Source organism: Sus scrofa, chromosome 8 (genome assembly GCF_054392235.1).
Source record: "Sus scrofa isolate SSC_HxYL_T2T_F1_AM1 chromosome 8, Sscrofa_HxYL_maternal_Yorkshire_Landrace_v2.0, whole genome shotgun sequence".
NCBI classification, from domain to species: domain Eukaryota; kingdom Metazoa; phylum Chordata; class Mammalia; order Artiodactyla; family Suidae; genus Sus; species Sus scrofa.
Window position 1 is genome coordinate 119,676,481 of NC_139390.1, and position 14,672 is coordinate 119,691,152.

Sequence of the window (14,672 nt, forward strand, 5' to 3'; positions counted from 1 at the left end):
AGCCTGGGAACTTCCATACGTCATGGATGAGGCCCTAAAAAGAAAAAAAAAGAAAAAGAAAAGAAAAAGAAAAAAAAGTCAGATGATGTAACTTGGCATATAGAAAGTCCACTCTATGAGACGTAAGGGCTAACAACAGTGCAATTATCAATTAAATTAAAATATGTAAAACACTGTGATTGATAATTCACCTTATTCCTTTTGTCCTGTTTGTGGCTGTCCTTGTTTTCGGCCTTCTATATATCACCTCATCTTACGTTATCAGCTTTTCATAACACACCCCATCCCATCCGTTATTCAAACAAGGGAGGATAATAAACACCATCTCTCATCTTTTTGACAGTATGCAAAACCCATTACATCTGTTGGTTTGCGTTATGGAGGACTATTTACTTATATGAGGATCCTGAGAGGCACTGGGAAATTTTTAAAAATTTAAAATAACTCTAATGATGAAATGAAAAAGCTAGGAATGATCTAAAATTAGCTCGTACAAAACTGTTTATGAGTGTGTTGGGTGGGGAATTAGTTTTCATAATCCAGGCGATATATTTTATATTGAAAAAATAGTCATCTGAAGATTAACAGCATCTCTGTTAGAATAAAACAGAAGTCCTGCCCCTTAAGCAGTTCTACATTTATTTAACACTGCTGTGCATCTATTCTGCAAACAAGACCTTTGGGTTTTCCAAGAAGTTCTGGAGGAGATTTCAAAAGGCAGAATCTTGAGCTAAAATTAATTGGACTGCATCTAAATAAGGAGAGAACCACTCTGGCTTATGAAACTAGACTTAAGAATCAAACCAAGAACTGACCACAGTCAGAAACACTCAAGTTCTGAACCCCAACACGAGTGATCTCTATTTTTTAGTTCTTCAGAAGTTTAAATCATTATTAAAATAGTATTTTTGAAGGCATCTTTTCTTTTGTTATTCTTACTGTTTCTTTGATAAATGTAGTAGAAGTTCTCAAAAGCACAAAAGATAAATAATGTATATTCAATATACCAACTGGTCCCAGTTTCCTAGAAATTATTTTTTTGTCCAAAGTGTCCATAACTAAGGTTTCATAGACCATATCACTTTCCCTACTCTGAAACTCTTCCTTTCTCTCCCTGCCCCCAAACGTATGCAAACTCCATAATGTATCCATTCATTTCTTTCTGAATTATAGGAGTACTTAAAATGTGGCATTCTCATCATGGCTCAGTGGAAGTGAATCTGACTAGCACCCATGAGGATGCAGGTTCAATCCCTAGCCTCAGTTGGTTAAGGATCTAGCATTGCCGTGAGCTGTGGTGTAGATTGCAGGTGCAGCTCAGATCCTGTGTTGTTGTGGCTGTGGTGAGGCCAGCAGCTACAGTCTAGATTCGACCCGTAGTCTGAGAACCTCCATATGTCATGGGGGAGGCCCTAAAAAGACAAAAAATAAAAAAAATAAAATGTTATTCATTGGCTCCTGGTAGTGTCTGAGAGTTCAAAACTCAGAAAAAGTTTTCTGTTATTGTTCCTTAAAGTGAAATTTGGATTGTATCCAAAGAAGTTATAGATATTTTTTAGTTCATTTTAATTTTGTCTGCAAACACATTTGATACAGTTGGGTCAAGCGAATATAATGTATTTGATGTTAGCTAATAACATAAGCATAAATAATTGCTTCTGCTTCATTTAAAATACAATTGAATTAACCAATATGTGAAGATTTACTGTAACATTTAGTTATAATGCACAGCTACCCCACAGATTTAACAAAACTTGCCATTTTACTTAATTGTAATTTGCTCTGCCAACTACGTTGATCAGCAGGATGGCAGACATAGGAAACAACAGCAGGCTTCCCGTAGTGATTTTAATCTGGTGGAGAAAACAAAAACCTCAGATCACAAATAAGCGAAATGACCCAAATCATCTTAGGATATTTAGTTATTAGACTAGATTTGAACAACGAAATCTTTTTTGGTAAAACGGCATGACTTCAGCTACGCACACGGCCTGCTGGGATGCCTTAGCAACCATTCTCATGCTTTATTATCCTCAGTTAATCTGATTGTCCATGAAGTACATGTAAATGCCCCACCACACTGCCTTTCTGACCTGCTTGGTGCTTTTGTCCAGAGCTTGGAATATTTGGCTTTCCAAATGGGCTGAGGCCCGCTCCCTCACTTTCTCTTACCTACCTCCAAAACGCATCTTTAGGAGACTCGGGCCCTCACGTCTAGACATTTGGGATGCTCACAGGATAAAATTCTATCCACACACCTCAGAATACCCACCTCTTTGCCCTGTTTCCCAGTTTATTATCATGGTGTGGTTCACCTTCACAAGAACAGACCTGGGCAAGAGGCAATTCACAGTTCTTGAAGTGAGCACCAGTCACTGGGCTGGAGAATTCCAGGGTTCCAAGTACCCAAAGCACAGCCTAAGGTCAGGGATGGGCCACCCAAGGAGGAGGAGTGCAGCCAAGGAAGAGCGCTCTGAAGTCTGGGCCCCAACCCAAGAGCCCTCTTGCCTGGGCAAAGGGCAGTCCCAGGCCATGTGTCTGAATGGACTCTTAAAAATATAGACTTTGCTTTGGTCATATTCTTTGAGAAAACTTCACACACACTCACTCACAGATGTTCATACTCCCCCAAGCTAAGTTAGAGGCTATCTTCTCCCCTCCTCTACAGTATTTATCAGATCATATGATAATTGTGTTTGGTTGGCGTTCCCATTGTGGCTCAGTGGTAACAAACCCAACTAGTATGTATGAGGATGCAGGTTTGATCCCTGGCCTTGCTCAGTGGGTTAAGGAGCTGTAGCATAGCTCACGGACACCGCTGGGATCCCGCATCGCTGTGGCTGTGGCATAGGCCGGCAGCTGCAGCTCTGATTCAACCCATAGCCTGGGAACTTCCGTGTGCTGCAATCATGGCCCTAAAAAGAAAAACAATGTTCTTGGTACTTAGGATATTCAAAAAACAGAATGACTGAATGATAGGAATCAGTGAATCAATAAATCAGGTACTAATGTGAGGAAAGCTTGTTTATATTTTTCTCTCACCTGGTATCATTGCACACCAGCGGCAGGATAAGTCCAACTACAAAACTACTTTTTCTTTTGCATATATGTTCATTCATATAGATTACCTGAAGTGTATGTGTGTTCATGAATATCCATGGTGTAACTAAAGGACTGACTCATGAGGACAGTAGAAAGGTAACTATGTCGATTTTTGGTTAAACTCTGTGGCTATTTTTTAATTATAGAAGAAAATTTGGAAAAAAACTTAGGAATCATTTAGTTAATCACTTCACAGATAAAGAAACAGCGTCAGAGTGAATAAATAACTTGATCAAGCCCTCAAAGTAGTCTGTGGCAGAAGCAGGGTAGAATCCAGTTCACAGTCTTAGGGCATTTTACATTAGATCACAATTTCTGCACTTTCTGATGTCACAACCATAGCCATGTGTGGACATTTAAACTGAAATTAAACAAAATCAAATAAAATTTAAAATCCAGTTCCTAACAGTTGCACTGGCCACATTTCAAGTGCTCAATAGCACTGAATTGAGTAATAGAGACTCTTTCCATTATTCCAGAAAGTTCTATTGGATAGAGCCAATCTAGATAGAAAACAGATCTGAATAGTAGATAAATATGTATTATACTCCTAAATTTAAGTCTCCCTTCTGCTGGTCAAAGGATATTTAAATTTTAGCAGTCAGTGTTTCTCCTCATTGTTAATTTAAAATAGGAAAAGCATTTACACTTTTCTCAATAGAATTTTTTTTTTTTAACACTGAGTGCAGTGTAGGGTGAGAAGCCTTCATAAACCACAAATTTGTTTCCCTTATGGTGCTCTAGGGAAGTATGCTTAATCACAGAGGGCAGAGGAAGCCTGTTAATTTTTCTTTCTTTCTGGATTGTTTCCATTTTGGATGCAACATTGAGAAACAATTTATTAAATATTTAGAAGGAATGGAGAGAGCTATTTCAGCCCTAGATAGCTGGTGAGAGGTGATAAGAGTGTTTGTTTAGGGACCTAATCAGAATATAGATTCTCAAATACCTAGCTCTGTCTTTAATCTGCTGGCAGTAGTTTATGTTCAATATTTAATAGTCTTGGGTCCTGGTTTTGTCAAGTGGTGAGAAAAATGTATAGCTTCTTTAATATCTTAAGCATTAAGAGACCTCCATTAAAGAGGTCAGAGCATCATGACTGAGAAACACCAACAAGTGAATCATCTGGGTTTAATATTTTTTCTCAAAGGCAGCACATGAGATAAAGTCCAAAAGAATTTATTCTTTTAAAAAAATAATTAACTGCATTTAAAACTTTTTTCATCAAGTATTCATGAATTAATATAATAACATGTCATCTTATTGATAGGCTCTAAAGGAGACCTGTTTTAGAGGAACTTCTCCAAATAATAGAATAATAGAAATATAATTCTATTAATATAATAGAATAATAGAAATAGAATAGAATAATAGAAATAATAGAAATTATAGAGTGGTACTATTGAAACAAAAAAAAATCCTGAATACTTAGAAACAACTGCCTCAAAATTGGGAATTCTGGAGTTCCCGTCGTGGCGCAGTGGTTAACGAATCCGACTAGGAACCATGAGGTTGCGGGTTCGATCCCTGCCCTTGCTCAGTGGGTTAAACGATCCGGCGTTGCCGTGAGCTGTGGTGTAGGTTGCAGACGCGGCTCGGATCCTGCGTTGCTGTGGCTCTGGCGTAGGCCGGCGGCTACAGCTCCGATTAGACCCCTAGCCTGGGAACCTCCATATGCTGAGGGAGAGCGGCCCAAAAAAAGGCAAAAAGACCAAAAAAAAAAAAAAAAAAAAATTGGGAATTCTGTCCAGTGATTAGAAGTATGATAGTTTGGAGTGCCCGCAGTGGCAAAGTGGGTAGAGGATCCAGCATTGCCACAGCTATGGCATAGGTCACAGCTGCAACTCAGATCCAATCCCTAAGCCGGGAATTTCTACGTGTCACAGGTGTGGCCAAAAAAAACAAAAAAGTATGATAGTTTTGAGTGGTAAAACAATGGAGGAAATACGGTAAATGAAATTTAATAATTTTCATTAATTCGTTGTTTCAGTGTGGTCAATAATGATTTGTTTGCCAGGCAGTGACCTAGGTGCTGTGGATGTAAAATATGCCACCTGAAGAATTTGCTGCCTAGTCATGGACTTCATAAATATGTAAATATATTAAAATAGAGCTAGCTAAAATAAAATGTGCAAGAGGAATCCGGAGGACAAAAACAAGCCCCGTCTGGGTGCATGGGATATGGTTCACAAAGGGTGTGAGTTATGGCCCCTGAGTCTCGATGAATGATTAAGACCTTTTTGTGAAGACTACTGGGAGACCGCTTGGGAAAATAAGAAAAGATTCAGTGTGACTGAAGACAGAGTCCATGGAAGACACGAAACAAGAGATGAGGTTCTCCCATCTCAGCTGTCTTGCTCTTTTCTTGTTTGTGCTGTGTTCCTTCATACCCAGTTCGACTAAATCATTGGCTTTTACACTGAAAACATGTCAGCACGCTCTCCTGTATTCTAAACATTTCCCGATAGTTTCTAGTTTGTCATTTCCACACACTTAAGCTATGAAATCTGAATCTTGTAAAGCATCACTTGAATTATACTCCAGACATACATATAATAGTGGCTAGAGTTTATGTTTCTTGACCTTTCTTCATTAAACATCGGAGGAGAACATGGAATTTTATATAAGTACATCTTAAATGAATCCTTCGTAAGACAAATCTCCATTATTTATTTCAAATTTCCTTTTACTTTTTATAAGCCAAGTTTATGTGTTTTCTGATCTCGTGACCAGGTTAATAGTTTTCAAAAAGTTATAATTAAAGTATGTTGGACCAAACCCTTGAGAATGTCTGATGCTAACATTTTATGACTCCAATAAGTTAGATTATGTGTGTTATCATTTTTCCTCATGGAAACAGACTTTAAAAAGTATTTTCTTCATTTGGCCTAACTTTTATTAAATCATGGAAAATTTTTAACTCAAAAAGGAAATAATTTTAAATGTCTTAATAGATTTGGGCATTTATTCTCCCTGTCACAGATGGACCACCTCTTTTTTGGTCTCTGGGTTTTTTATTACAGAAGCTGGTTGTATATTCTTGAATCCAGGAATGACCAGCAGCTTTCAGAGCTTCAGATTTTACTGTTAGCCATCAGGGACAGAACAGGAACTATGTCCGCCCCCTGCTCACACAGAACATCATTTCCTAATAGCAGGCAACCAGGAGTTGCTTTAAACACCTCCCAAGAGGCATCCCAAAGCACATCATTTAGAAACTCTGCATCCTGTTTAAGTAATTAATACCTCAATCAAATTTGTGCTAACATCGGTAGTGTCAGAAAAATTCATTATTTTTGTCCATTCCATAATCTATCAAGCAAAAGACTTTTTAAATTAAAAACATGTTATGTTTACAAACTGGAAAGTGCAGCCAATGGGTAATAGTTATAGAAATATCTGTTTAACTGCCTGCTTTGAAGGTTAGCATGGGTTAATAATTCTCCCTACCGTTTATGTGTTGGCTTTCCGAAGTGCATTAGAGACCTTAGACTTATCCACATCCATGGCACTCTCCATGTCAATGAGACCACTTAAACAAGATGATTTTGGTTTTGCTGTTTTAATATAGAATCCATGAACTGAATGGATTCCTCCACTCATTCTTACACTTAGAAATAATCTACAGAATAGGTCGGTAACATTAGAAAGACTCAGGTGAATGTGAGTAAGAAATCTTGTTATTCTTATCATGAGACACTATTGTCTAAGGTATAAGGAAAAACTTGGTTTACTCTCTGTGTTCATTATTCATGCCTATAATTTTCATCAAACTTAAAGTAAGTGCCATTGTGCTTATAAGCAGCTACCAGGCCATACAAATATGCTCCCCCATCCCTCTCCATATCCCCATCTTCTACACCTGCCTGTTGCCTCCTCAGTGTTCTTTGAACACACTTAGCATATGCCCACCTCTTGGGCTTGTACTTGCTGTCCCCTTGCCTGGAACATTCTTCCTCCTTCTATATGCAGGGCTCTCTGCCTGACCTCTTTCAGAGCTCTACCCAAGAACCACTTTATCCCTGAGACCCTTACTGACACCCCGAATTTAAAATCCCACCACATCTACATCTCCAATCCCTATTCCCCTGTTTGCTTTGACACTTCCCACCCGACACAACTTTATATTTTATTTGTTTATTTTTTACTATCTTTCTCCATTCACCACACAGTGAAGACCAGGAGGGCATGCGTTTTTATTAATTTTAGTGACTACTGTATCCCCAGTGCCTAGACATTGCCTAACACTCAGTGGGCATTCAAAAAATGCTAAAGTGGATAAATATCATGCGTAAACAGAAAGGATTCCCTGAGCAATTACTGTGCCAGATACTGTGCATGATAAAAGGCTTTTAGGGTGAAGAAAAAGTAACCCGAGAATCACAACACCATCGGTAACTTTTGGGAAAGAAGTGTTCTCACAGGGGTGCTTTGGCCAACAAAAGAAGAGGACCTAGCCTCAAGGTTGGGGCACCAAGCTCTGAATTATGGAACCAGTTGGGGAAAGAGGACATAGGAAAAAAACACCCATTAAAAGAAGAGACAGTCAGAGGTACAGAGATGTGAAAGCAAGGCTTATGGGGCAACTACAACTATTACAAAAGCTTGGGCTTTTATCCCTTGAAAAGCCATGGAAGGCTTTTTCAGCTGAGGAAAAGTATGAACCCGTAATCCTGTTAGCTCCCTCAAGCAGCACTATGCAAAAAGGATTGAAGACTAAAAACACAGTGGCTTTTAAGAGGGTGTCACATTAGTTTAGGTGAAAGAGTAGAGGTTTGAACAAGAGCAGAGCAGTGCAGCTGAAGAAGAGGGCCAGACCAGAGACATGTTCTTGAGTAAGTACAGTTTCTGGTTCACCCAGAGCAGGAGGCATAAAGGATCACACTCAGACCCGACTAACAGGCCCGTGGTAAAGGCAATCCCTAAATGGAGATGATCGTATTTCTTTAATGTACTTGCTTGTCATAGTCCATATAATATTTTATACAGTCTTTAAAAGTGGAATCTAGCGGGGTGGGGAAAGCAGGAAAGAAAAACTGAGCACTGTATAATTTCTTGCTTATAACTTTGAACTTTGAACTTTTTCATAGCTCTTCATGGTCCTTTCTGAAAGATCATGAAAACTTACTTTTATCTGCAGATAAATGATGTTGTTGCTCCACACTTGTAATTTCTCAGTGGCTCACCTGGTTCCTATTTTTTGAATAAAGTTTACGTACATTATGCAAAATCCTTTAATGAAAAAAGTTAATATGTTTTACATCACCCAGAGTCTATACTGAAATGAGTTAAAGGTTCAAATTATAGTTCAACACTTCTCCAAGTTAAATTTAAACAAATATAATTTAGTATGTTGAGGTTCTATGTGTGACACAGTTTTCAATCTTGAGACGTGTACAAAGAAATGATTACAGAAAATAAAAGAGACTAGATTATTCTCATCTAAATTAGTTGTATACCAAGTATATGCAAATATAAAAGTGCCCACCAAGAAAATACCTAAGAAAGAAACAATTCATTGTCTGATAAAATGGACTAAAAGGATTGACTCTTTTGTTTGAAAAACTATTTGATTCAACTTTTTAAGACATGGGGATAATAATAATGGAATTATTTTAGAAATCTTAGGATATTAGAATAATTGCTTTTAATTTTAGGAATAATAAGAAGCACTAGCTTGATGAGTGAATAATGCACTTATGACATTCTTCATCCAGGTCATTATTCAAGCTGAGAACATAAGTAAGTTTAAGAAAGATTAGATAAGTCAGTCAAAGGTTCTGTGGTATTTGCCCATTGCTTTATAAATTTGTATAGTATGAGAAACCACAAAACTACTCAAAAGTAGACATCTTAAGTAGATACTCAAAAAAATACACATATAAGTGAAACATTATTGATTATTTAAAAAGCTGTTTGGGGAGTTCCCATGATGGCTCAGCAGTAACAAATCTGGCTGGTATCCTTGAGAATACAGGTTCAATCCCTGGCCTTGCTCACTGGGTTAAGGATCAGGCATTGCCATGGCTGTGGTGTAGGCTGGTGGCTCTAGCTCCAATTTGACCCCTAGCCTGGGAACTTCCATATGCCACAGGCGCAGCCCTAAAAAGCAAAAAACAAACAAACAAAAAGCTGTTGGGGGTGTGTGTCTGTCTGTCTGTCTATACTTATTCAAACATAGACTGTGCCTCCTATTAAACACTGCGTTTTTCCCTATTCCTTTTTTTTTTTTTTTTTTAATGTTTCTACTAAAGGATGACACTATCTTCAGCTGGTTACCATTTTTCCTGCCAGTGAGATCAAAGAAGTATATGCACATTTTTGGTAGCTGAAAATATATCCTAGGCAACATAGTTATGAATAATCTTAAGACATGTATCACAATTCAAAATTAATATTGTGTCTTAAAAACTGCTTTTATTTTTGGAGTTTGGCAAAAATGGCACTGATTTTCTAACAGTGAGAAAAATATTTTTTATTTTTTTAGCCATCCTCTGATTTTTTTTAAATATTGTGTTAAAATATACAACTAATATAGTTTCACAGATTTCAGAGCTGTGAGTAGTCTTTCTAAATCTCCGACTTACTCTGATCATGAAACAAAGACCACATTAGAAAATCCTGGATGTGTTCATCTCTAGTTAAAACATTTGATTTAAAATTTGCTCTTATTTTCATTTGAAATATTCCCTTCCATTGATGTTGTTATACATCAATGTAAAACAACGTCCAATTTAATGAACAATATTTTTTCAAGTGGCTGTTAGGTGTATAATAGGAAACAAACCTTTCTGAATTGAACATATACATTCTCGGCCTAAACACTGAATTAATCTACTTTTTGTTATATGATTTCCTCTCTAACATCAACATTTTAAGAAGTGAAATACTCTGGAGACGCTTGGAAAAATGGAATCATAGACAGTGATAAAACCCAAGCCTTTTCTTCATGCTCAGATCTCATATCATGACAACTTTCAAATTCTGCCTTTACTTAGCATTAACATTCACTTCCCTAACAACTTACCTGAATGAGGAAATGATTAAACATGTTTATGTGCTAAGAGGAAGGAACTAGTGGAGAGCGAGCGAGTGGGAGGCTGTGATACAGATGCAAGGATAACTGATTGAGAAGGATCCCTGAGGGCGGAGGCCAGGATGGATTCCAGAGTCTCCAGGATGCATTCACCCTGCCTGGGAGGAGAGCATCTTCTTCCTCTGATATAGTCAGGAGGGCCAGATGGGTTCGAATTAATGAGAGATGGGATGTTGGGGGAATTTATACCTGAGAGTCTCTGTTTTCTCTGCAAAATCTTAAACAAGGACAATTTTAAATAGAAAGAGCAAGGTAAGTGAAGTCAGACCATGAAGGTATATGAGATAACAAGCTCATTAAGAATGTGGTTGGTGGGAGTTCCCAATGTGGTAAGTAGGTTAAGAACCCGACTAGTATCCATGAGGATGTGGGTTTAATCCCTGGCTTCATTCAATGACTTAAAGGATCAGGCTTCCCCATGAGCAGCAGTGTAGGTCGCAGACACAGCTGGGACTTGGCATTGCTGTGGCTGCGGTACAGACCAGCAGCTGGAGCTCTGATTTGACACCTAGCACAGTTGTTAGGGAAAAAAAGGTGGTTGGTGGAGTACCTGCTCTGGTGCAATGGGATTAGCATAGTTTCTGCAGCAGGACATAAATTCAATCCCCAGCCCGGCATAGTGGGTTCAAGGATGCTGGCGTTGCCACAACTGCAGCATAGGTCGAAACTGAGGCTCAGATCTGATCCCTGGCCCCAGGAACTCATATACCTTGGAGCTGCCAAAAAAAAGGGGGGGTGGGGTGGGGATTGGTTGAATAAATCCAAAAGGAATATATATGGCAAAATAGTAACAAGTGTTACATACACGGTGTACCTTATATTACTCTTCTTATCCTTTGTTATGTTTTAAATGTTTTGTGATAAAAAGGAAAAAAGATAGAAGTTTGCTTTCTTTCAGTTCCTAGACTTGTAGGCCCGTATTACATTTTTCATACATTCAACATTCAATCTCCTTGCATTCATTGTCATTGAGTCAATAAAACTACATCCTACATCAAAAAAAAAAAGAATATATGAGTGATACTGCACAGTGTACTTTCAATAAGCTAAAGCTGATTATAAGAGGAAATTGTTAGTCTTCCTGCAAGGATTACAAAATAATTTATGAGGAACAAAGTCTCTGAATGTTCCTAAACATTGTGTATTTTTAATTAAAAAAATTATGCATGACTGATTCTTCCTCTCATTACCACTCTAGTGCTTTATTTCATTTTAGTGTCTAGTGTAAGATACTGAAATATCACACATTGAAAATTAGCTAGCTCTTAATTAAGTTTAATGGAATAAAGAGTTTTTACATGGAATGATAGAATATGTAAAACTGCATTAAAACAAATTGAAATTAGAAGTGTTTTTGAAAGCATTGGAAGAAAAGTGCTTAATATTTTTCTTTAAAAAGAGACCTCCAAAGTCAGAAGTATAGATCTCTTTGTGTTCTTTTCTGCCATCCCAAAGCATGCTTTGCTCTAAATAAAGCCAACAGAATCCAAACACTGATTTTGTGGTCCAAAAAACTGCTAAAGCCCAGAACTGCCACATTTCCATTTTAAATGTAAATATTTCCATTCATTCCTAAATATTACAGTTCTTCTCCCCCTTGTCCCAGTGTCATAGCTTGTGCAACAGCTGCCAGCATCTTTTGTTCCCTTGTCTGATGCACACTAGGTGCCAACAAGTTTTTCATGCAGGTCATTTGGCCACATTTTCATATAAAGAAGAATAGAGCAAAACACATTTTTTTTGTAATGCCATTGGATTATTTCCTTTGCAAATCTACTTACTGACATTTTGCAGATACAGAAGTCGTGGAACATGTCGGTGTGCTGGGAACTGCAGTGCATTTTAAATGCTTCTAGTAGCAACATCTCTAGCCTTCTAAATGAGATTGATGTGATAAATTTGCAGGTATTTGAAGAACCAGCTATGCTGGAACAGCCAAGATTCTTTCTTTTAAAAAAAAAAATTGAAGTCTAGTTGATTTATAATGTTGTGATTCTTTTTTTAGGGAAAAATCAGAATCCCATTTCATATGCTTAATGTTCTTCAAAGGAGAACAAGAAAGAAAAAAAGACCCATTGTATTTTGTTGTATTCCCAACCGAAAATTTTCACTTTCCTTGATGTACAAAACATCAGCATATTTCAACATGGCAAAGAGAACCTTATAGAATAGGACAGTTTTAATTGGTCACTCAAGTTTAAATGGTTACAATATTATGTTAATTGAATTGCTTTTCTTTTTTTAGGGTCCTCTGGGGCCTCCAGGACAAAAGGTAGAGTATAAACAATACTGTGAAAGTAATTATACTCTCATTGCCTAGTGGCTAGCCTGAGAAGTGGACGGAATTAGCTACTGTAAGCCATGCCAAAGCAGTCTGGTTTGTGCATTCTGCTTTCTAAAAATACAGTCACCTAATGTGAGCCATTAGAATCCAATCAACTTCATTATAGAAAACCCAGTAAATCCAGAACAGATTCTTTTTAAGTTGTCTGCCAAATTTGTAGGTTATTAAGCTTTTAATTCAGATACTGGTAAAACATTGTGACAAAACTTAGAATGTGAAGGGTCATATGACATAGAAAATTGAATGCATGGCCTTGAACAAGTATGTATTTGTCAAATGACTCTTAACTAGACCGGAACAAAGGATATACTTGTTGCTTGGTGGCTCTATTTAAGTGGCCGATTGTGGCTTCCTTTGCTAAGGTAACCTGAGAAGTGGTTTCCTGATGGTCATTTCTACGTTATCCAGAGCCATCAGAATTGACCAAGACATTCTGACGGAGAGGGTCTAGCACTTTGAAAATTACATCGATACTATAGTAGTAAATATATCAATCGCAGGTAGCTGGCCCTTTGCCAACAAAATATCACCAAGGCCCCAATCCCCATCACACCCCTCACCCCATAAGGGGAACAAAAAAAAAATTTAACCTGCAGAAAACTAAAGAAAACAATTGTATTGCAACAGGTGGAAAAGTGATTATTCTTTATCTTTGGAATCCATCAAAGATAGAGACTTCTTATCCCTCAAGCCTGGGCATGTGGCATCTGTTGAAACATAATCTCACAAACTCAGTAGAAGCCAATGCATTGGGAGACAACTTGTGTATAGGAACACTTTGTCCTTCTCAATAATGTCTCTATTAAGCATGGTGTGAAATTGTAAAGCTACCCTAATCCACACGCGACCAGTATAAAATTACTGCCTCAAGCTTCGGGAAGTCTTTTAATGACCCACTCAATATAATCACTGACAAAGCACTACGGAACTTGCTATCAGTTTGGTTTGCATTTAAGGACTAGATTTTTAGTAGATGATTTTTTAGAGCAGTTTTATATTTATAATTACCATTTTAATTTTTTCCCATTATTATTAAAGAATTTTAATAGCATACATCTATTAAGAAAAATCTGTTTTCTGATGCTAAACAAAAAATAACCACATTCTAGTTAAAAATGGTTTTTCCAGAACCTAAAGATGTGGTATGTGGAGGGAGTCATTTAAGAGGCACTCTTGGAGTTCCTGCTGCAGCAGGATTGGCGGTGTCTCTGAAGCACCAGGACGCAGCTTCCATCCCCAGCTGGCACAGTGGGTTAAAGATCCAGCGTTGCAGCAGCTGTGACATAGGTTGAAACTGCAGCTCAGATATGATCTGTGGCCCAGAGAAAAAGCACCCAAATTCAGAGGCATGTGGCCTTCTGATAGCTATGGATCTCAACACATGATGTGAAAATCTTTAAAATCATATTAAGGTTAAGTAGATTTTTAGAAACATGGTTAAATTTAACTTCCTGGTTTCTGGAAAAGCTTCATGAATCTGTTTACATTATTGTATATATAAACACAGTGGATAGGATCTGAAAAACACAGCCTCCCAGACATGTTTAGCAAGATAAAGTTATGGCTGATATAACTAATACAATATAAATTGAAATAGTTTGTGATTATATCAATTTAATTTAATCATGTGTTTCCTTAGGGTTCTGTTGGAGCACCTGGAATTCCAGGGATGAATGGGCAAAGGGTGAGTTCTATAGACTGTACTGCTTTCAATCATTAGATTAAAAAAAATCACAAAATTATTCTTGTCAGTAATGTTGGTGATAAGTTTATACACATAAAAACATTACATATACTTTGGAACATAGGAAAATTATGGTGTAAATGATGAAATTAGTTTAATTTTAAAAGTAATGCGTTAAATAGAAACTCAGAAAATTTTCCATTTTATTTTGCTATGTATGAGATACAACTATATCTTTCACATAAATATACTTGGGTTAAGAAAAATGCTGTGTTTAACATTAGTTGTGATGAACAAAATGCACTCTGGCTTATTCTTGTTATGGCAGAATAATATGTATTATTTCTTTCATTAACAAAAGTTATTCCTACAGAGGGACTGTATTGGAATCCTGTAAATTCAGAAGCAGGTTCCTTTCACTGTTAAGCAAAATTAGGAGTTATATA

General features: G+C 37.3%; 1 protein-coding gene across 50 annotated transcripts in view; it reads left to right on the forward strand.

The window, feature by feature from the left end:
- COL25A1 (collagen type XXV alpha 1 chain) overlaps positions 1 to 14,672 on the forward strand; it is a 456,561-nt gene that overhangs the window by 329,232 nt on the left and 112,657 nt on the right. For all 50 annotated transcript variants that reach the window (XR_014813225.1, XR_014813215.1, XR_014813219.1 and 47 more), the window contains 2 exons: positions 12,444 to 12,470; positions 14,182 to 14,226. Coding sequence is in view for 32 of the 50 variants with exons in the window: in XM_084973255.1 (XP_084829381.1) it covers positions 12,444 to 12,470; positions 14,182 to 14,226 (72 nt within the window). In the remaining 18 variants the exon portion in view is untranslated. The remainder of the gene's footprint in view (positions 1 to 12,443; positions 12,471 to 14,181; positions 14,227 to 14,672) is intronic.